At 45.3% G+C, this 23,684-nt stretch overlaps 1 protein-coding gene across 7 annotated transcripts in view; it reads left to right on the top strand.

Annotated features, from left to right (window-relative positions):
- The window catches only part of LOC124013240 (CYFIP-related Rac1 interactor A-like), a 112,850-nt gene that overhangs the window by 77,294 nt on the left and 11,872 nt on the right, over positions 1-23,684 (top strand). For 2 of the 7 annotated variants that reach the window (XM_046327493.1, XM_046327494.1), the window contains 8 exons: positions 2,951-3,034; positions 4,246-4,325; positions 12,822-12,943; positions 14,785-14,890; positions 17,339-17,475; positions 18,913-18,990; positions 19,597-19,713; positions 21,276-21,355. In XM_046327493.1, the coding sequence (XP_046183449.1) occupies positions 4,253-4,325; positions 12,822-12,943; positions 14,785-14,890; positions 17,339-17,475; positions 18,913-18,990; positions 19,597-19,713; positions 21,276-21,355 (713 nt within the window). In that variant the 5' untranslated portion in view covers positions 2,951-3,034; positions 4,246-4,252. The remainder of the gene's footprint in view (positions 1-2,950; positions 3,035-4,245; positions 4,326-12,821; positions 12,944-14,784; positions 14,891-17,338; positions 17,476-18,912; positions 18,991-19,596; positions 19,714-21,275; positions 21,356-23,684) is intronic. The other 5 variants (XM_046327496.1, XM_046327492.1, XM_046327498.1 and 2 more) reach the window with 3 other exon arrangements.

A 23,684-nucleotide genomic window follows, 5' to 3' on the forward strand; every position in this document is an offset into this window, starting at 1 on the left:
ACCTGCTATCAACAGACAGTAGATATACTGTTAGACCTGCTATCAACAGTAGATAATCTGTTAGACCTGCTATCAACAGTAGATAAACTGTTAGACCTGCTATCAACAGTAGATAAACTGTTAGACCTGCTATCAACAGACAGTAGATATACTGTTAGACCTGCTATCAACAGACAGTAGATATACTATTAGACCTGCTATCAACAGTAGATATACTGTTAGACCTGCTATCAACAGTAGATAAACTGTTAGACCTGCTATCAACAGACAGTAGATAAACTGTTAGACCTGCTATCAACAGACAGTAGATATACTGTTAGACCTGCTATCAACAGACAGTAGATATACTGTTAGACCTGCTATCAACAGTAGATAAACTGTTAGACCTGCTATCAACAGACAGTAGATATACTGTTAGACCTGCTATCAACAGTAGATAAACTGTTAGACCTGCTATCAACAGTAGATAAACTGTTAGACCTGCTATCAACAGTAGATAAACTGTTAGACCTGCTATCAACAGACAGTAGATATACTGTTAGACCTGCTATCAACAGTAGGTAAACTGTTAGACCTGCTATCAACAGACAGTAGATATACTGTTAGCCCTGCTATCAACAGTAGATAAACTGTTAGACCTGCTATCAACAGACAGTAGATATACTGTTAGACCTGCTATCAACAGTAGATAAACTGTTAGACCTGCTATCAACAGACAGTAGATATACTGTTAGACCTGCTATCAACAGACAGTAGATATACTGTTAGACCTGCTATCAACAGTAGATATACTGTTAGACCTGCTATCAACAGTAGATAAACTGTTAGACCTGCTATCAACAGTAGATATACTGTTAGACCTGCTATCAACAGTAGATAAACTGTTAGACCTGCTATCAACAGTAGATATACTGTTAGACCTGCTATCAACAGTAGATAAACTGTTAGACCTGCTATCAACAGACAGTAGATATACTGTTAGACCTGCTATCAACAGACAGTAGATATACTGTTAGACCTGCTATCAACAGACATTGATCTGAGAGCGGTTAGCTACATTTTGTGTGTGCCTCTGAAAACTGACCCAACATCTGCACGTTCTGTAGCATTTATATGGACAATGAACTGATTGATTGATCGATTCAATGATGATTGATTAATCAATAGAGAGTTTCATTTTAACTGTGTTTAATTCGTCAATAAGGCATGAGGGGGTTGGGTAAAGGCTAATATACCACAACTATGGCCTGTTCATGTACACCACACAACGCAGAGTGCCTGGACACAGCCCTTAGCCGTGGGATACTGGCCATGGACCACAAATTATTATTATATTATTATTATATTATTATTTATTTATATTATTATATTATTATATTATTATTATTATTATTATTATTATTATTATATTATTATTATATTATATTACAAACCTCCGAGGTGTCTTATTGCTATTATAAACTGGTTACCAACGTAATTAGAGTTGTAAATATAAAATGTTTTGTCATAAACATGGTATAAAGTCTGATATACCATGGCTTTTTTAACCAATCAGCATTCAGGGCTCGAACCACACAGTTTATAAAGCCAGATGAACAATTAGGGGAGACAATAGGTCAGGAAAGGTGATTAGATGAGAGTAAGGTTAAAATAACACGGTTGCTACAACAATATAACATAGAAAAGCATTTCTCTGTACTGTTAGTCTCTCTCTCTCCAGGTTGGGGTTAGTTCTACTGTTAGTCTCTCTCTCTCCAGGTTGGGGTTAGTTCTACTGTTAGTCTATGTGTCTCAAGGAGGTTGGGGTTAGTTCTACTGTTAGTCTATGTGTCTCAAGGAGGTTGGGGTTAGTTCTACTGTTAGTCTATGTGTCTCCAGGTTGGGGTTAGTTCTACTGTTAGTCTATGTGTCTTCAGGTTGGGGTTAGTTCTACTGTTAGTCTATGTGTCTCAAGGAGGTTGGGGTTAGTTCTACTGTTAGTCTATGTGTCTTCAGGTTGGGGTTAGTTCTACTGTATGTCTATGTGTCTCCAGGTTGGGGTTAGTTCTACTGTTAGTCTATGTGTCTTGAGGTTGTGGTTAGTTCTACTGTTAGTCTATGTGTCTTCAGGTTGGGGTTAGTTCTACTGTTAGTCTATGTGTCTACAGTCCAGGTTGGGGTTAGTTCTACTGTATGTCTATGTGTCTCCAGGTTGGGGTTAGTTCTACTGTTAGTCTTTGTGTCTACAGTCCAGGTTGGGGTTAGTTCTGCTGTTAGTCTTTGTGTCTACAGTCCACGTTGGGGTTAGTTCTACTGTTAGTCTATGTGTCTACAGTCCAGGTTGGGGTTAGTTCTACTGTGTGTCTATGTGTCTCCAGGTTGGGGTTAGTTCTACTGTTAGTCTATGTGTCTACAGTCCAGGTTGGGGTTAGTTCTACTGTATGTCTATGTGTCTCCAGGTTGGGGTTAGTTCTAATGTATGTCTATGTGTCTCCAGGTTGGGGTTAGTTCTACTGTTAGTCTATGTGTCTCCAGGTTGGGGTTAGTTCTACTGTTTGTCTATCTCTCTCTCCAGGTTAAGGTTAGTTCTACTGTTAGTCTATGTGTCTGCAGGTTGGGGTTAGTTCTACTGTTTGTCTATCTCTCTCCAGATTGGGGTTAGTTCTACTGTTTGTCTATCTCTCTCCAGATTGGGGTTAGTTCTACTGTTTGTCTATCTCTCTCCTCTCCAGGTTAAGGTTAGTTCTACTGTTTGTCTATCTCTCTCCAGGTTGGGGTTAGTTCTACTGTTAGTCTCTCTCTCTCTCCAGTCTAGGTTAAGGTTAGTTCTACTGTATGTCTATCTCTCTCCAGGTTAAGGTTAGTTCTACTGTTTGTCTATCTCTCTCCAGGTTGGGGTTAGTTCTACTGTTTGTCTATCTCTCTCTCCAGGTTAAGGTTAGTTCTACTGTTTGTCTATCTCTCTCTCCAGTCCAGGTTGCAGCCATGGGGAACCTCATTAAGGTCCTTGGCAAGGATTTAGAAAACTGTCCACATTTTTTCCTGGACTTTGAAAGTAAGTGAGCGCTGTTATGTGCATGCATATGTGTGTGTTTTTGACGTCTGTATCGGTGTGTGATGCAGGGTGGAGGTCAGAGGTGAAGGATGGGGTTTTTAGGCGTGGGTTGATGTTCTCATGGTGTGTGGTGTTTGTCATGTTCAGAAACTCTCTACCCTCACTCATTCTTGGACCTACTGAACTGAACCAATCAGTCCTCATAAGCCCCATGTCCATGATCCATTTGTAGTTTAGTTCATCTTTAATTTAAATTGACATCACAATAAACAGAGGATAGTGGAGATAGTTCAGACTATATGATAGTTCAGATGTACCCAGCAGCCCTCCAGTACTGAGAAGCTGGACAGATGTACCCAGCAGCCCTCCAGTACTGAGAAGCTGGACAGATGTACCCAGCAGCCCTCCAGTACTGAGAAGCTGGACAGATGTACCTAGCAGCCTTCCAGTACTGAGAAGCTGGACAGATGTACCCAGCAGCCCTCCAGTACTGAGAAGCTGGACAGATGTACCCAGCAGCCCTCCAGTACTGAGAAGCTGGACAGAGGTACCCAGCAGCCCTCCAGTACTGAGAAGCTGGACAGAGGTACCCAGCAGCCCTCCAGTACTGAGAAGCTGGACAGATGTACCCAGCAGCCCTCCAGTACTGAGAAGCTGGACAGATGTACCTAGCAGTTATCCAGTACTGAGAAGCTGGACAGATGTACCTAGCAGTTATCCAGTACTGAGAAGCTGGACAGATGTACCTAGCAGTTATCCAGTACTGAGAAGCTGGACAGATGTACCCAGCAGCCCTCCAGTACTGAGAAGCTGGACAGACGTACCTAGCAGCCCTCTTGTACTGAGAAGCTGGACAGACGTACCCAGCAGCCCTCTAGTACTGAGAAGCTGGACAGACGTACCCAGCAGCCCTTCAGTACTGAGAAGCTGGACAGATGTACCTAGCAGCCCTCCAGTACTGAGAAGCTGGACAGACGTACCTAGCATCCCTTCAGTACTGAGAAGCTGGACAGCAGAGAGCTAGAAGAAACAGAGAGTGAGATGGGAGAGAGTGATCTGTCTGTCCACGTTGCCATGCAAACACCACCCACAACCACAACATACCTGGGCGGAGTATGCCACCATCACACCCGACCACACCACACAAACGTCCCTCACACCTCCCCCTCATCATCCACACACACTCCTCTTCTCCCCTCTCTCTGTTCTAGGAGACTCATGGGTAACCTCCTGAAAGTGCTGGCTTGCTCCGAACTAGAGCATGGCCCAATAGTTTTCCTTGACTTTGAACGTGAGACCATCCTCTTTTTATTGATTTTCTTCTCTGTGTTTCTAGTTTCTTTCGTCTTACTTTTTTGTTCTTCCTTCATTCTGTCCATGTGTTGTTTGTCATCTATCTGTTGTCTTCCTCCTCCTCTCCTCCTCCATGTTTCTCTCCTCAGTCGTCACCTTACACTCCATGGTTTCAGCTCAAGAGAAAGGGGAAAAGCGGGGGGGGGGGGGGGGGGGGGGTACCTAGTCAGTTGTCCAACTGAATATATTCAACTGAAATGTGTCTTCCACATTTAACCCAATTCCTCTGAGGCTGGTCTTCATATGTAATAACTCATCTGGTGTTATATGAGAAGACGAATAATGAGAAGACTAGTCATGAGAAGACTAGTCATGAGAAGACTAGTCATGAGAAGACTAGTCATGAGAAGACTAGTAATGTGAAGAATAGTAATGAGAAGACTAGTCATGAGAAGACTAGTTATGAGAAGACGAGTAATGTGAAGTCTAGTTTTGTGAAGACTAGAGTATAAGCAAGAAGCCAGAATATGGCTACTACTAATTCAAATTGTATCCAGATTTTAAGATTGGAATCAGGCCCTTGCTTTTCTCTTGTTGCTATGAGATAAAGATGTCTTGCAAGCCTCAGACCATCTATATCTATCTTCTTGCTATGAGATAAAGATGTCTTGCAGCCTCAGACCATCTATATCTATCTTCTTGCTATGAGATAAAGATGTCTTGCAGCCTCAGACCATCTATATCTATCTTCTTGCTATGAGATAAAGATGTCTTGCAGCCTAAGACCATCTCTATCTATCTTCTTGCTATGAGATAAAGATGTCTTGCAGCCTAAGACCATCTCTATCTAGCCACCCCTCTCTTCTTACCTCTGTCGGATGAGCGTGTGAGAGTGTGTGCATGTGTTTATGTTTAAAATCTGGTGTGTGCGTGAGTGTGTGTGCCAGAGGATGCTGGTAGGAGGAGCTATAGGAGGAAGGTCTCATCGTAATGGCTGGAATGGAATGAAATGGAACTGAGTTAAACTTTTGTTTTCCATGAGTCTGATACCGTCCCGTGAATTATATTCCAGCCATCACAATGAGCCCGTCCAACTATGACTCCTCCCGGCAGCCTCCTGTGGCGTTCATATGCCTGTTTGTGTGTGTATGGGGGGCAGCGAGGGTAGTTTACAAGATAACTGCCTCCATCCTCGCCTTCCCTCTTTCCACACTGACCTCTAACATTTAACTTCCTGCCTTCCTTCCTTCCTTCCTGCCTTCTCCAAAGTTCCCCCTGTTTATTAACAGAAATGTTTCCTTCCACTGGTCGATTCTGTTATAGATCCTATGGAAGAGGGAGAGCCCACTGCTAGAGAGAAAGGGATGTTTGTCCTAAAGCAGAGTAAACCCCCTCTCTACAGCACTGTACTCTCCTGCTCCGGTGAGAGGCAGAAGTCACCTCTGTCACACAGATGAAAGCTTGAGTTAACAATAACACAGACCAAAGCTAAAGACCTACTCCATAACCTATGACAGTAATAATTCACCTTCATCTAGAATAAAACAAAGCATCGCCGCAATAACTCATCTAAACAGAGTCAACTCCATTACAAATCAATCAACATAGACCAGGGATATAGGTCAACTCCATTACAAACAAAACAACATAGACCAGGGATATAGGTCAACTCCATTACAAACAAAACAACATAGACCATGGATATAGGTCAACTCCATTACAAACCAATCAACATAGACCAGGGATATAGGTCAACTCCATTACAAACCAATCAACATAGACCGGGGATATGGGTCAACTCCATTACAAACCAATCAACATAGACCGGGGATATGGGTCAACTCCATTACAAACCAATCAACATAGACCAGGGATATAGGGTCAACATAGACCCATTACAAACCAATCAGACCAGGGATAGGGGTCAACTCCATTACAAACCAAACAACATAGACCAGGGATATAGGTCAACTCCATTACAAACCAATCAACACATACTAGGGATATAGGTCAACTCCATTACAAACCAATCAACATAGACCAGGGATATAGGTCAACTCGATTACAAACCAAACAACATAGACCAGGGATATGAGTCAACTCCATTACAAACCAAACAACATAGACCAGGGATAGGGGTCAACTCCATTACAAACCAAACAACATAGACCAGGGATACGGGTCAACAACAGGGAAGTGTAACCTGGGATAATTAAACAGACATTATTAACAGCTCCTTTGTGTATGTGTGGAGAGTGTGAGGCATTCCATCTCTATGGTAACGCAGGAGTGGAATCATGGAGCAGAGAGCACAGGTGTCTCTGAATCCCTGCAAATTACACAACAAAATGGCCACAACTTCCGCTGAACACGAACAAACAGACACTGTCAAGTGTTTATCAGAGTCCAAAACGCGAGAATGCGTAATAGTTGGCAGGGTTCTATTGGACTGTTGGTTTTCATATTTTATCTACCTTTCGCTACCTTCAAGTGCATGGAGCTGTGGGGAGGTGCACGTTAGGGCCGTGTGTGTGTGTGTGTGTGTCTTGCCGTCAAAATTAGTTATCCTCAGTGTTCTCTCCACCCAGACTACGAACCTAATTTATCACTTATCATCTGATTGATTCAACTGACAATAATCACAGCCACTCACGTACACACGTACACACACACACACACGCACACACACACACACACACGCACACACAGTTGGTAGAGCATGGCACTTGCAACTCCAAGGGTCATGGGTTCGATTCCCAAAGGGGACCACCAGTATGAACAAATGTCTTTTTAATTACAAAAAAAAAAAAGTAAAATTAGCAACAGAAAAAAGCCTACAGTACAGTGATTGAGAGGCAACGTGTGTGTCCTTTAGTTTTGGCTGTTCAGCTGACCTGGCTACGACCTTTGGATGAGAGAAAAAAAAGAAGAAGATGTATGTGAACTCCATTTGGCAGTTCACATACACTACCCACAATCCTCCTCTGGATATGAAAGGCCATTTCTAAATGTGGATCTCTGTGACATAGAAGCGTTGAGGGAGACAATGCTATAGGAACACATCGGGCTGACGCAGGGAAAAAAAAAAATGCTGTATTGTGAATTAAGCAACACTATTCCCTACAGCTCTCACCCTCTCTGTGCCCTCTCTCTCACCCTCTCTGTGCCCTCTCTCTCTCCCTCTCTCTGTGCCCTCTCTCTCTCTCTCCCATCCATCTCTCTCTCTTTCCTAGATCTCGTCCCATCCATCTCTCTCTTTCCTAGATCTCGTCCCATCCATCCATCTCTCTCCTATATCTCGTCCCATCCATCCATCTCTCTCTCTCCTATATCTCATCCCATCCATCTCTCTCTCTCCTATATCTCGTCCCATCCATCCATTTCTCTCTCTCCTATATCTCATCCCATCCATCCATCCATCTATCTTTCCTATATCTCATCCCATCCATCAATCCCTCTCTTTCCTATATCTCATCCCATCCATCAATCCCTCTCTTTCCTATATCTCGTCCCATCCATCCATCTCTCTCTCTCTCTCTTTCCTATATCTCGTCCCATCCATCCATCCCTCTCTTTCCTATATCTCGTCCCATCCATCCATCCCTCTCTTTCCTATATCTCGTCCCATCCATCCATCCATCTCTCTCTCTTTCCTATATCTCGTCCCATCCATCCATCTCTCTCTCTTTCCTATATCTCGTCCATCCATCTCTCTCTCTCTCTCTCCTATCTCATCCATCTCTCTCTCTCTCTATATCTCTCTCTCATCCATCTCTCTCTCTCTCTCTCTCTCTCTCTCTCTCTCTCTCTCTCTCTCTCTCTCTCTCTCTCCTCTCTCTCTCTCTCTCTCTCTCTCTCCTCTCTCTCTCTCTCTCTCTCATCTCTCCATCTCTCTCTCTCTCTATCTCTCCCTCCACCATATGGATCTTTCTTTGCTGTCTCTACTTTGATTTTTCTTCCTGTTCCTGTCCTCTCTCTCTCCTATATCTCGTCCCATCCATCTCTCTCTCTTTCCTATATCTCGTCCCATCCATCCATCTCTCTTTCCTATATCTCGTCCCATCCATCTCTCTCTCTCCTATATCTCGTCCCATCCATCCATCTCTCTTTCCTATATCTCATCCCATCCATCCATCTCTCTTTCCTATATCTCGTCCCATCCATCCATCCCTCTTTCCTATATCTCGTCCCATCCATCCATCTCTCTCTCTCTCTCCTATATCTCGTCCCATCCATCTCTCTCTCTTTCCTATATCTCGTCCCATCCATCTCTCTCTCTTTCCTATATCTCGTCCCATCCATCTCTCTCTTTCCTATATCTCGTCCCATCCATCCATCTCTCTCCTATATCTCGTCCCATCCATCCATCTCTCTCTCCTATATCTCATCCCATCCATCTCTCTCTCTCCTATATCTCATCCCATCCATCTCTCTCTCTCCTATATCTCGTCCCATCCATCCATTTCTCTCTCTCCTATATCTCATCCCATCCATCCATCCATCTATCTTTCCTATATCTCATCCCATCCATCAATCCCTCTCTTTCCTATATCTCATCCCATCCATCAATCCCTCTCTTTCCTATATCTCGTCCCATCCATCCATCCATCTCTTTCCTATAGCTAGAGTCCCATCCATCCATCTCTCTCTCTTTCCTATATCTCACCTCATCCCATCCAAGGATTTCAGGGTCTTTCATCCACATTTTCAAGAACCTTAAGATATAAATTGTATAATTTATAAAATCAAGGCAAAATCATCCATCTCTCTTTCCTATATCTCATCCCATCCATCCATCTCTCTTTCCTATATCTCGTCCCATCCATCCATCCCTCTTTCCTATATCTAAGTCCCATCCATCCATCTCTCTCTCTCTTCTATATCTCGTCCCATCCATCTTATCTCTCTTTCCTATATCTCGTCCCATCCATCTCTCTCTCTTTCCTATATCTCGTCCCATCCATCTCTCTCTTTCCTATATCTCGTCCCATCCATCCATCTCTCTCCTATATCTCGTCCCATCCATCCATCTCTCTCTCTCCTATATCTCATCCCATCCATCTCTCTCTCTCCTATATCTCATCCCATCCATCTCTCTCTCTCCTATATCTCGTCCCATCCATCCATTTCTCTCTCTCCTATATCTCATCCCATCCATCCATCCATCTATCTTTCCTATATCTCATCCCATCCATCAATCCCTCTCTTTCCTATATCTCATCCCATCCATCAATCCCTCTCTTTCCTATATCTCGTCCCATCCATCCATCCATCTCTTTCCTATAGCTCGTCCCATCCATCCATCTCTCTCTCTCTTTCCTATATCTCACCTCATCCCATCCATCCATCCATCTCTCTTTCCTATATCTCGTCCCATCCATCCATCCCTCTCTTTCCTATATCTCGTCCCATCCATCCATCTCTCTCTCTCTCTCTTTCCTATATCTCGTCCCATCCATCCATCCATCCCTCTCTTTCCTATATATCGTCCCATCCATCCATCCATCCCTCTCTTTCCTATATCTCGTCCCATCCATCCATCCATCTCTCTTTCCTATATCTCGTCCCATCCATCCATCCATCTCTCTTTCCTATATCTCGTCCCATCCATCCATCTCTCTCTCTTTCCTATATCTCGTCCCATCCATCCATCTCTCTCTCTCTCTTTCCTATATCTCGTCCCATCCATCCATCTCTCTCTCTCTCTCTTTCCTATATATCGTCCCATCCATCCATCTCTCTCTCTCTCTCTTTCCTATATCTCGTCCCATCCATCCATCTCTCTCTTTCTCTCCCCCTCCCCCTCTCTCTCTTCTTATATCTCGTCCCTTCCTTCCATCTCTCTCTTTCTCTCCCCCTCCCCCCCTCTCTCTTCTGATATCTCGTCCCTTCCATCCATCTCTCTCTCTCTCTCTCTCCCCCTTCCTCTGACCACAGTGCAGCCCGGTTTCCAGTGCAGACCAGCTGCTGGCCGGCATGCATGCAGCAAATTGATTGGTCAGACCTTTCCTGTTCTGTTTAATCTGGGGAATCGTTTAATCGGGCCTGGCTGCTTCGTTAGAGTCAGCGACTACACAGGTCTAGGACTATACATCCTTTAAACACCATTCGTTAGAGTCAGCGACTACACAGGTCTAGGACTATACATCCTTTAAACACCATTCGTTAGAGTCAGCGACTACACAGGTCTAGGACTATACATCCTTTAAACACCATTCGTACAGGAATTGGAAAGTCAAAAATCAAGGATTTCAGGGTCTTTCTCATCCACATTTTCAAGAACCTTAAGATATACAATTGTATAATTTATATAATTATAGATATAAGCACCCCCCCATAAAGAGCATGCAAAAAGTGTATTAAAAAAGTAGGCAATTTAAGCCTTATCAATGCATAATTGTATTACATTTTATTTTACCTTTATTTAACTAGGCAAGTCAGTTATGAAGAAATCCTTATTTACAATGATAACCTACCAAGAGGCAGAAGGCCTCCTGCAGGAATCAAATAAAAATATAGGGCAAAACACAGAGAGAACAAAGAGAGACAACACAACACTAAGTAAAGAGAGAGACCTACAGCGACAACAACAGTCAGGGGTGATACGATATCACTGACATCATATCACAACAACCTTTAGTTAGGCTTCCCTGACTCCTGTGTGTGACAGAGCTGATTAACTAGCTTAATGTAAATGTGTACTGAGACCAACTATATTAATTCACCTCGAAAAGGGGGGGGGGTGCAGATCCTTGACCTGACATGTGAACATGTAACTCAAACGTCAAGTAACAATTGAACCCGTCTGCTGACAGACATGCAGAGTTCAATGACAATCCCCCCAAAATTTGACACTTTTTACACACAACACTACATAAAGAGAGACCACACAACACTACATAAAGAGAGACCACACAACACTACATAAAGAGAGACCACACAACACTACATAAAGAGAGACCACACAACACTACATAAAGAGAGACCACACAACACTACATAAAGAGAGACCACACAACACTACATAAAGAGAGACCACACAACACTACATAAAGAGAGACCACACAACTCTACGTAAAGAGAGACCACACAACACTACGTAAAGAGAGACCACACAACACTACGTAAAGAGAGACCACACAACACTACATAAAGAGAGACCACACAACACTACATAAAGAGAGACCACACAACTCTACATAAAGAGAGACCACACAACACTACGTAAAGAGAGACCACACAACACTACGTAAAGAGAGACCACACAACACTACGTAAAGAGAGACCACACAACACTACATAAAGAGAGACCACACAACACTACATAAAGAGAGACCATACAACACTACGTAAAGAGAGACCACACAACACTACATAAAGAGAGACCACACAACACTACATAAAGAGAGACCACACAACACTACATAAAGAGAGACCACACAACACTACATAAAGAGAGACCACACAACACTACATAAAGAGAGACCACACAACACTACATAAAGAGAGACCACACAACACTACGTAAAGAGAGACCACACAACACTACGTAAAGAGAGACCACACAACACTACATAAAGAGAGACCACACAACACTACATAAAGAGAGACCACACAACTCTACATAAAGAGAGACCACACAGCACTACGTAAAGAGAGACCACACAACACTACGTAAAGAGAGACCACACAACACTACGTAAAGAGAGACCACACAACACTACCTAAAGAGAGACCACACAACACTACCTAAAGAGAGACCACACAACACTACATAAAGAGACCACACAACACTACATAAAGAGACCACACAACACTACGTAAAGAGAGACCACACAACACTACATAAAGAGAGACCACACAACACTACATAAAGAGAGACCACACAGCTCTACGTAAAGAGAGACCACACAACTCTTCACGGGAAATATGTCGAGAGTAGAAGGAGAAGTGACACAAAAGCGTGAACAATTATCAAATCAACCTAAAATGTTATTGGTCACATACACATGGTTAGCAGATGTTAACCCCCCCCTGTCTGGGATAGGACAGAATAATCCACTGTTGTAGTGGAGGTACTGTACAGACACATATCTCATGTCAAGACCTGGACCTCTGCGGTGTGTCGTGACTGTACAGATATATATTTATATTGCAAAGATCTTCGTCCTAATTCTCTTTCAATCCTCATCCTCCCTCGGTCACTAAACACCCTTCCCCTTACTCCCCTTTCAACCCCAACCCGTCCTATAAACCGAACCCCAATCCCCCCACACACACCCTGTCCTATAACCTAAACCCCAATCCCTCCCCCACACAACATGTCCTATAACCTAAACCACAATCCCCCCACACACCCTGTCCTATAAACCGAACCCCCCCACACATACTCTCCTCTCCAAAATTAAACTTCCCATAATGCTCCTCTCTACTCTCAACCCCAACCCTACCCTCCAAAACTCCATGTCCCATCATGCTCCTCTCCCTCCTCCAGATGCCCAGCCTACGGAGGCAGAGACGGCGGTATGGAACCAGGTCAGTGCTGTCCTGGAGGAGGCCCACGGCATCCTGGCTGAACTACAATCATACAACGGGGCGGGACAGGAGATACGAGAGGTGAGGGGAGGGGTGTGTGTGGGGGGGGCAGGAGATACGAGAGGTGAGGGGAGGGGGTGTGTGGGGGGATACGAGAGGGGAGGGGTGTGTGTGTGGGGGGGGCAGGAGATACGAGAGGGGAGGGGTGTGTGGGGGGGACAGGAGATACGAGAGGTGAGGGGAGGGGTGTGTGGGGAGGGGGGGGACAGGAGATACGAGAGGTGAGGGGAGGGGGTGTGCGGGGAGGGGGGCGGGACAGGAGATACGAGAGGTGAGGGGAGGGGTGTGTGTGTGGGGGAGGGGTGTGTGTGGGGGGGGGGGCAGGAGGTACGAGAGGTGAGGGGAGGGGTGTGTGTGTATGTGTAGGGAGGGGAGGGGTGTGTGTGTGTGGGGAGGGGTGTGTGTGGGGGAGGGGGGCAGGAGGTACGAGAGGTGAGGGGGGGGTGTGTGTGGGGGAGGGGGGCAGGAGGTACGAGAGGTGAGGGGAGGGGTGTGTGTGTGTGTAGGGAGGGGGGGGACAACGACGACTAAACAGAATATGAATATTTGTTAATGTCGTTTAGTGCTGTAACAAATGAAACCAAATTGCAATAGGTAGCCTGCTATTCTGATACACACAAATGACTATTCACAAATAATACTTTACCTGAATATATTCCTTCTCCCGTTTTTTATGTTATTATATTTCTATATATGTTATTGTTCACCAGCTGTGTGCGTCTCTTAATTAGAGACACACACACACACACACAAGCCACACGGCCACAAACGTTACACTAACGGTTCATCAAACAGTTATACTGTTCAAACGTTGGTCTTTAACGTGTGGTGGATGGGTGGTGTTGAGTCAAGTTCAAAGGTTTGCTCAGCTGTGTAACACACACACACACACACACACACACACACACACACACACACACACACACACACACACACACACACACACACACACACACACACACACACACACACACACAACTGTGATCTCTCTCACATCACAGACTTCAAAGCAGCCTAGGTGGTCAGCCAGGCATCAAAACACAGAACACACAACCATTGCTATTATCAACACCAGACAGGGAACCAGGGGCTTCAATTCCCACTCCTGTATCAACGACCACTGAGAAGAGAATAGCATGGCGGTTCAGCTTTGATCGCTCTATAGCGTAATAGTAGTATATATAGTATAGTATAGTATAGTATAGTATAGTATAGTACTAGCCTCCTGCTGTAGTTTACGTTCCATTCAAAGATATATTTTTTTATGGACAGCATAGACCTTGATGTAATCAATAATCTATCACATATGGTTCTCACTAATCCAGGCCTGTCAGATCAGTGATGATTTAAGGAAGGAAATCCTTTTAATGTTAGAAATACTGCTTTCCATTCCAGATGAACATTCTATATTTCCCGAAATTGTGGATTGTGTTTTCGAAGTTTCCAGAGACCAGAACTCTACTTCCTCTCCTCTCCTTCTTCTCTTCCTTTGTTGTCATCTTCCTCACCTTCTTCTTATTCTCTCCCTCTGTCGTCATCTTCCTCACCTTCTTCTTCTTCTCTCCCTCTTCCTCTGTCGTCCTCTTCCTCACCTTCTTATTCTTCCCCTCTTCCTCTGTCGTAATCTTCCTCACCTTCTTATTCTCTCCCTCTTCCTCTGTCGTCATCTTCCTCACCTTCTTCTTCTTCTCTCCCTCTTCCTCTGTCGTCATCTTCCTCACCTTCTTATTCTTCTCTCCCTCTTCCTCTGTCGTCATCTTCCTCACCTTCTTATTCTCTCCCTCTTCCTCTGTCGTCATCTTCCTCACCTTCTTCTTCTTCTCTTCCTCTTCCTCTGTCGTCATCTTCCTCTCCTTCTCCAGGCCATCCAGAACCCAGGTGATCTGCAGTTACAGGAGAAGGCCTGGAACGCAGTCTGCCCCCTGGTGGCCAAGCTCAAACGCTTCTACGAGTTCTCCCTCCGACTGGGTGGGTGACACACACACAAGCATGCACGCAAACACACACACACACACATACATACATGCACACACACACAGCTCTTTCCTCCTCTGCAGTAGCCTGACCTAGCAGGCAGGCAGCAGTTGCTAAGGCAACAACAGAACGCGGTCATTGAGCCGAGACAGAGAGAGAGAGAGAGAGACAGAGAGAGACAGAGAGAGAGAGAGATGGTTACTTATCACACTAAACACAGACCCTACACACTTCTCACACAAAACACAGACCCTACACACTCCTCACACTAAACACAGACCCTACACACTTCTCACACTAACCACAGACCCTACACACTTTCACAATAACCACAGACCCTACACACTTTCACAATAACCACAGACCCTACACACTTTCACTCTAACCACAGACCCTACACACTTTCACACTAACCACAGACCCTACACACTTCTCACACTAAACACAGACCCTACACACTCCTCACACTAAACACAGACCCTACACACTCCTCACACTAACCACAGACCCTACACACTCCTCGCACTAAACACAGACCCTACACACTTTTCACACTAAACACAGACCCTACACACTTCTCACACGAACCACAGACCCTACACACTTTTCAAACTAAACACAGACCCTACACACTTTTCGCACTAAACACAGACCCTACACACTTTTCACACTAAACACAGACCCTACACACTCCTCACACTAAACACAGACCCTACACACTTCTCACACAAAACACAGACCCTACACACTCCTCACACTAACCACAGACCCTACACACTCCTCACACTAACCACAGACCCTACACACTCCTCACACTAAACACAGACCCTACACACTTCTCACACTAAACACAGTGCCTTTAAACACTTCCTCGTCCAGGTGAAGGGGAGCTGGATCAGGAAGTAGCGAATTAGACTCTCACGATGTTTGACTACAAGAAGAAACGCAGACCTTCACCAGTCCCCTCCACATCCCCATCTTCCTCTCCTGTAACACAGACCTTCACCAGTCCCCTCCACATCCTCATCTTCCTCTCCTGAAACGCAGACCTTCACCAGTCCCCTCCACATCCTCATCTTCCTCTCCTGAAACACAGACCTTCACCAGTCCCCTCCACATCCTCCTCTTCCTCTCCTGTAACACAGACCTTCACCAGTCCCCTCCACATCCTCATCTTCCTCTCCTGAAACGCAGACCTTCACCAGTCCCCTCCACATCCTCATCTTCCTCTCCTGAAACGCAGTCCTTCCTCCACCTTCACCAGTCCCCTCCACCTTCACCATCACCAGTCCCCTCATCTTCCTCTCCTGAAACACAGACCTTCACCAGTCCCCTCCACATCCTCCTCTTCCTCTCCTGTAACACAGACCTTCACCAGTCCCCTCCACATCCTCATCTTCCTCTCCTGTAACGCAGACCTTCACCAGTCCCCTCCACATCCTCGTCTTCCTCTCCTGCAGTTTACTGAAGCACACGCGAAGACGGCAGTACTCTACTGATGATAGAAATACAATACGTAGAATTCCCATACAGTGGCTCTGTGATGAGGAAGGATGTACCATTTGCTACCTGTTTAGAAAACTGAGAAAAGTCACAACAGTCTGAGAGGTGACGCAAGCAGTACACCCCTAACCCACAGGAACATTCTCTCTACTCACTCTATATCTACTTATTATACATCTATCTAGTATACTGGATATCTATGTAGCTCTCCAGTGGGCTAGCAGCAGGAGGAGGGAGATTAGACTTTTTAAAATCTATTATAGATCTATGCTCCAGTGGCTATGGGCCAACAGCAGGAGGGAGATTAGAGTTTATATTAATTATATATCTATGCTCCAGTAGCTCTGAGCTAGCAGCAGGAGGAGGGAGAGTGGAGTTTCTATTAATTATATATCTATGCTCCAGCAGCTCTGAGCTAGCAGCAGGAGGAGGGAGATTAGAGTTTCTATTAATTATATATATCTATGCTCCAGTAGCTATGGGCCAACAGCAGGAGGAGATAGAGTGGAGTGTCTATTAATTATATATCTATGCTCCAGTAGCTCTGAGCTAGCAGCCGGAGGAGGGAGAGTGGAGTTTCTATCCAGGCCGTCTCAGATAAAACACATCAGTACTGTATTTATAGAAGAGCTGTTGAATAGTTAATGATGCAGAGGGAAGGGATTGGTCCCCACGGGACAGGCTGGGCCATTACTTTGACAGAGCTACATGCATCTATACCGTGGTCTGGGTTCAATAGCATGCGAATGGACACCATAGTAAGGGATATGATTAGGACAAGGACACAGGAATGCAGACAATACTATTTATGAATTGCATGTGTGTAATGTGGCTATAAGACCGTTCTGAGGAGCCACTAGCTCTTATGAAAACTTACATGATCAGCTGACTGAATACTAATGGTAATGATACTAACGTTATGTACATGTGTCTTTGTAGAAAATGCCCTGCGTAGCCTGTTGGAGGCGCTGACGAGCCCTCCCTACGCTCCCATGCAGCACCTAGAGAGAGAACAGGCCCTGGCCAAACAGTTCGCTGAGATACTCCACTTCACCCTCAGCTTCGACGAACTAAAAGTGAGGAGGAGCAGGAGCGAGGGAATTGGGAGGAGGAGAGAAAGAGGGAGGGAGGGGAGGGAGCGAGGGATTTGGGAGGAGGAGAGAAAGAGGGAGGGAATTGGGAGGAGGAGAGGAGGGAGGGAGGGAAGGAGGGAGGGAGGGAGGGAGGGAGGGAGGGGGAGGGAGGGAGGGAGGGAGGGAGGGAGGGAGGGAGGGAGGGAGGGAGGGAGGGAGGGAGGGAGGGAGGGAGGGAATTGGGAGGAGAGGGGAGGGAGGGAGGGAGGGGGAGGGAGGGAGGGAGGGAGGGAGGGAGGGAGGGAGGGAGGGAGGGAGGGAGGGAGGGAGGGAGGGAGGGAGGGAGGGAGGGAGGGAGGGAGGGAGGGAGGGAGGGTAGTGGTCCTTACCTTCATAACACTTCATATCCCTTTCCTATACATACGTCTACTTCCTGTTGTGAATGACCAGTCTTTCTCCTCCTGTTGTGAATGACCAGTCTTTCTCTACTTCCTGTTGTGAATGACCAGTATTTCTCCTCCTGTTGTGAATGACCAGTCTTTCTCTACTTCCTGTTGTGAATGACCAGTATTTCTCCTCCTGTTGTGAATAACCAGTCTTTCTCTACTTCCTGTTGTGAATGACCAGTCTTTCTCTCCTTCCTGTTGTGAATGACTAGTCTTTCTCTCCTTCCTGTTGTGAATGACCAGTCTTTCTATCCTTCCTGTTGTGAATGACCAGTATTTCTCCTTCCTGTTGTGAATGACCAGTATTTCTCCTTCCTGTTGTGAATGACCAGTATTTCTCCTTCCTGTTGTGAATGACCAGTCTTTCTCTACTTCCTGTTGTGAATGACCAGTCTTTCTCTCCTTCCTGTTGTGAATGACCAGTTTCTCTCCTTCCTGTTGTGAATGACCAGTCTTTCTCTCCTTCCTGTTGTGAATGACCAGTCTTTCTCTCCTTCCTGTTGTGAATGACCAGTCTTTCTCTCCTTCCTGTTGTGAATGACCAGTCTTTCTCTCCTTCCTGTTGTGAATGACCAGTCTTTCTCTCCTTCCTGTTGTGAATGACCAGTCTTTCTCTCCTTCCTGTTGTGAATGACCAGTCTTTATCTCCTTCCTGTTGTGAATGACCAGTCTTTATCTCCTTCCTGTTGTGAATGACCAGTCTTTCTCTCCTTCCTGTTGTCCTTCAGTGGGACACTAGGTCATCTTAAGAGTATAAAGTACTGTTTTTTAACTGTACTTATTCTAGCCACTGTCCATCTTTGTCTCGCTCCCCCCTCCTCTTTCCCCTCACCTCCCTCTCCCCCTCCCTAACCCTCTCTCTCCACCGCCTCCCTTTTCCTCTCCCCCTCCATCTCCCTTCCTCTCTCCCCACCTCCCTCTCTCATCCTCTCTCTCTGTCTCCCCCTCCCTCCCTCTCACTCCCTCCCTCTCTCCTTTCCCCCTCCCCCTATAGATGACAAACCCAGCCATTCAGAATGACTTCAGCTACTACAGGAGGACAATCAGTAGAAACAGGCTGAACAACCAGCAGGTAAGGACATGTTGGCCTGTGCTACAATGGTGCCTTTAACCTGGATCACTTGGCTAATCTGTCAGGCAGTTGCTAGGGTAACAGTGTTCATTACAAACTGTTACCATAGTCACATGTGAAAAAGATAAAAGCTACTCGTCACCACAGTGTTTACTCATCCCCACAGTGTTTACTCATCACCACAGTGTTTACTCATCCCCAGTGTTTACTCATCCCCACGGTGTTTACTCATCCCCACAGTGTTTACTCATCCCCACAGTGTTTACTCATCCCCACAGTGTTTACTCATCACCACAGTGTTTACTCATCCCACAGTGTTTACTCATCCCCACAGTGTTTACTCATCACCACAGTGTTTACTCATCACCACAGTGTTTACTCATCACCACAGTGTTTACTCATCCCCACAGTGTTTACTCATCCCCACAGTGTTTACTCATCCCCACAGTGTTTACTCATCACCACAGTGTTTACTCATCACCACAGAGTTTGCTTTAATGAATTGCAAACAGGAAAAGTATTGAATGATGTCACATCAGTTAAAGTGGAATCCTGTGCCAAATATGCAAATGTTGCTTTGTTCAAAACCATCTCTCTCTGCTGCAGTTGGAGGCAGAGAACGAGGTGAACAATGAGATGGCCAATCGGATGTCTCTGTTCTACGCCGAGGCCACGCCCATGCTGAAGACCCTGAGTAACGCCACCACCAAGTTTGTGTCAGAGGTCAGTCAGGGGTCACGTCCCCTGTCCCCTCGTTCTAGTCCCTACCTCCTTCCCCCATCACACCCCTCCCTCTGGTTCTTAATGACAACTAGCGCCAACTCCTGCCCCCTTAAACAAGAGCCAATACTAGTCTTTACGAAAGCTACCAACCCAAGTCAAATCAAATGTATTTATATAGCCCTTCTTACATCCGCTGTGCAGAAACCCAGCCTAACACCCCAAACAGCAAGCAATGCAGGTGTAGAAGCACGCTGGCTAGGAACAACTCCCTAGAATGGCCAAAACCTAGGAAGAAACCTAGAGAGGAACCAGGCTATGAGGGGTGGCCAGTCCTCTTATGGCTGTGCTGGGTGGAGATTATAATGATTATAATTATAATTATAAGATTATAATTATTATGTTCAAAGATGACCAGCATGGTCAAATAATAGTAATCACAGTGAACAGGTCAGGGTTCCATAGCCGCAGGCAGAACAGTTGAAACTGGAGCAGCAGCACGGCCAGTTGGACTGGGGACAACAAGGAGTCATCAGGCCAGGTAGTCCTGAGGCATGGTCCTAGGGCTCAGGTACTCCGAGAGAGAGAGAAAGAAAGAGACAATTAGAGAGAGCATACTTAAATTCACAAAGGACACCGGATAAGACAGGATAAGTGCTCCAGATATAACAGACTGGCCCTAGCTCCCCGACACATAAACTACTGCAGCATAAATACTGGAGGCTGAGACAGGAGGGGTCAGGAGACACTGTGGCCCCATCCGATGATACCCCCAGACAGGCAGGATATAACCCCACCCACTTTACCAAAGCACAGCCCCCACACCACTAGAGGGATATCTTCAACCACCAACTTACCATCCTGAGACAAGGCCGAGTATAGCCCACAAAGATCCCTGCCACGGCACAACCCAGGGGGGGGGGGGGCGTCAACCCAGACAAGAAGACCACATCAGTGACTCAACCCACTCAAGTGACGCATCCCTCCTAGGGACGGCATGGAAGAGCACCAGTAAGCCAGTGACTCAGCCCCTGTAATAGGGTTAGAGGCAGAGAATCCCAGTGGAAAGAAGGGAACCGGCCAGGCAGAGACAGCAAGGGTTGTTCGTTGCTCCAGAGCCTTTCTGTTCACCTTCACACTCCTGGGCCAGACTACACTCAATCATATGACCTACTGAAGAGAGTCTTCACCTTAAACTAGCATCACCACACCCCAAGTCCCCCTATACTAGCCTCACCACACCCCAAGTCACCCTATACTTGACTCACCACACCCCAAGTCACCCTATACTAGCCTCACTACAACCCAAGTCACCCTAAACTAGCCTCATCACACCCCAAGCCTGGTATTTACTCTCCATCTCCCCCCAGGGGCCAGCGTAGGTTTTTTCTCCATCTCCCCCCAGGGGCCAGCGTAGGTATTTACTCTGTCTCCCCCCAGGGGCCAGCGTAGGTATTTACTCTCTGTTTCCCTCCAGGGGCCAGCGTAGGTATTTACTCTCCATCTCCCCCCAGGGGCCAGCGTAGGTATTTACTCTCTGTCTCCCCCTGCTGTCTGTGTTACAGAATAAGACCTTACCCATTGAAGACACCACAGACTGTCTGAGCACCATGGCCTGTGTGTGTCGCGTCATGCTGGAGACCCCGTGAGTAGCTCTCTTTTTCTAGTCCTGTCTTTCTCTAGTCCTGTCTTTCTCTAGTCCTGTCTTTCTCTAGTCCTGTCTTTCTCTAGTCCTGTCTTTCTCTAGTCCTTTCTTTCTCTCGTGTCTTTCTCTAGTCCTTTCTTTCTCTTGTCCTCTCTTTCTCTAGTCCTTTCTTTCTCTTGTCCTCTCTTTCTCTAGTCCTTTCATTCTCTAGTCCCTTTCTGTCTCTAGTCCTCTCTTTCTCTAGTCCTCTCTTTCTCTAGTCCTCTGTTTCTCTAGTCCTCTGTTTCTCTAGTCTTTTCTTTCTCTAGTCTCTTTCTTTCTCTAGTCCTTTCTTTCTCTAGTCCTTTCTTTCTCTAGTCTCTTTCTCTAGTCTCTTTCTCTAGTCTAGTCTCTTTCTCTAGTCTAGTCTCTTTCTCTAGTCCTTTCTTTCTCTGGTCTCTTTCTCTAGTCTCTTTCTCTGGTCTCTTTCTCTAGTCTCTTTCTCTAGTCTCTTTCTCTAGTCTCTTTCTCTAGTCTCTTTCTCTAGTCTCTTTCTCTAGTCCTTTCTTTCTCTAGTCCTTTCTTTCTCTAGTCCTTTCTTTCTCTAGTCCTTTCTTTCTCTAGTCCTTTCTTTCTCTAGTCCTTTCTTTCTCTAGTCCTTTCTTTCTCTAGTCCTTTCTTTCTCTAGTCCTCTCTTTCTCTAGTCCTCTTTCTCTAGTCCTCTCTTTCTCTAGTCCTCTCTTTCTCTAGTCCTCTCTTTCTCTAGTCCTCTCTTTCTCTAGTCCTCTCTCTCTAGTCTCTTTCTCTAGTCCTCTTTCTCTAGTCCTCTTTCTCTAGTCCTCTCTTTCTCTAGTCCTCTCTTTCTCTAGTCCTCTTTCTCTAGTCCTCTTTCTCTAGTCCTCTTTCTCTAGTCCTCTCTTTCTCTAGTCCTCTCTTTCTCTAGTCCTCTCTTTCTCTAGTCCTCTCTTTCTCTAGTCCTCTCTTTCTCTAGTCCTCTCTTTCTCTAGTCCTCTCTTTCTCTAGTCCTCTCTTTCTCTAGTCCTCTCTTTCTCTAGTCCTCTCTTTCTCTAGTCCTCTCTTTCTCTAGTCCTCTTTCTCTAGTCCTCTTTCTCTAGTCCTCTTTCTCTAGTCCTCTTTCTCTAGTCCTCTTTCTCTAGTCCTCTTTCTCTAGTCCTCTTTCTCTAGTCCTCTTTCTCTAGTCCTCTTTCTCTAGTCCTCTTTCTCTAGTCTCTTTCTCTAGTCCTCTCTTTCTCTAGTCCTTTCTTTTTCAATCCCTCTCTGCATTCTCTCCTTCTTTTACTCCACCTCTCTATTTCTTACTGTCTCTCTTGCTGTGTGATTAGCTCTACTCTTTCCATCCTCTTTCCTTCTCTCGTCATGTCATGTCATCTTATGACCTTCAGGCCAAGTCAAAGCTGAATCGTTTTCCCCATATTTTCATAGTCTTCCTTTTACCTCTTATCTTTATCCCTCTCTTCCCCTCTTCCTCTCTCCATATCCCCCGTCTCCCTCTCAATTCAATTTCAATTGAAGGGATTTATTGGCATGGGAAATATATGTCAACATTTCCAAATCAAGTGACATATGTCTACATACAGTGTATACATATGCAAATAGTTAAAGTACAAAAAGGAAAATAAATAAACATAAATATCAGTTGAATTTACAATGGTGTTTGTTCTTCACTGGTTGCCCTTTTCTTGTGGCAACAGGTCACAAATCTTGCTGATGTGATGTCACACTGTGGTATTTAACCCAGTAGATATGGGAGTTTATCAAAATTGGGTTTGTTTTCAAATGTACTTTCGTACTCTCTGTTTAGGGCCAAATAGCATTCTAGTTGTCTCTGTTTTTTGTAAATTCTTTCCAATGTGTCAAGTAATTATCTTTTTGATTTCTCATGATTTGGTTGGGTCTAATTGTGCTGCTGTCCTGGGGCTCTGTGGGGTCTGTTTGTGAACCTACATCTCTCACCTACATCTCTCTGTAGGTGATGTCTTTGTTATGGACGGTTTGGTAATTGCTTCTTTTTAGGTGGTTGTAAAATTTAACAGCTTTTATGAAATTTGATCATTTGCGGGTGTCTGCCTAGTTCTGCTCTGCACACATTATTTGGTGTTTTGCAGAATTCTGCATGCAGTCTTAATTTGGTGTTTGGCCCATTTTGTGAAGTCTTGGTTGGTGAGCGGACCCCAGACCTCACAACCATAAAGGGCAATGGGTTCTATAACTGATTCAAGTATTTTTTGTTAGAACCAAATTAGTATGCCAAATTTATTTGATGGCATAGAAGGATCTTGCCTTGTCTCTCAGATCGTTCACAGCTTTGTGGAAGTTACCTGTGGCGCTG

The sequence above is a fragment of the Oncorhynchus gorbuscha genome, linkage group LG24 (assembly GCF_021184085.1).
Source record: "Oncorhynchus gorbuscha isolate QuinsamMale2020 ecotype Even-year linkage group LG24, OgorEven_v1.0, whole genome shotgun sequence".
Taxonomy (NCBI): domain Eukaryota; kingdom Metazoa; phylum Chordata; class Actinopteri; order Salmoniformes; family Salmonidae; genus Oncorhynchus; species Oncorhynchus gorbuscha.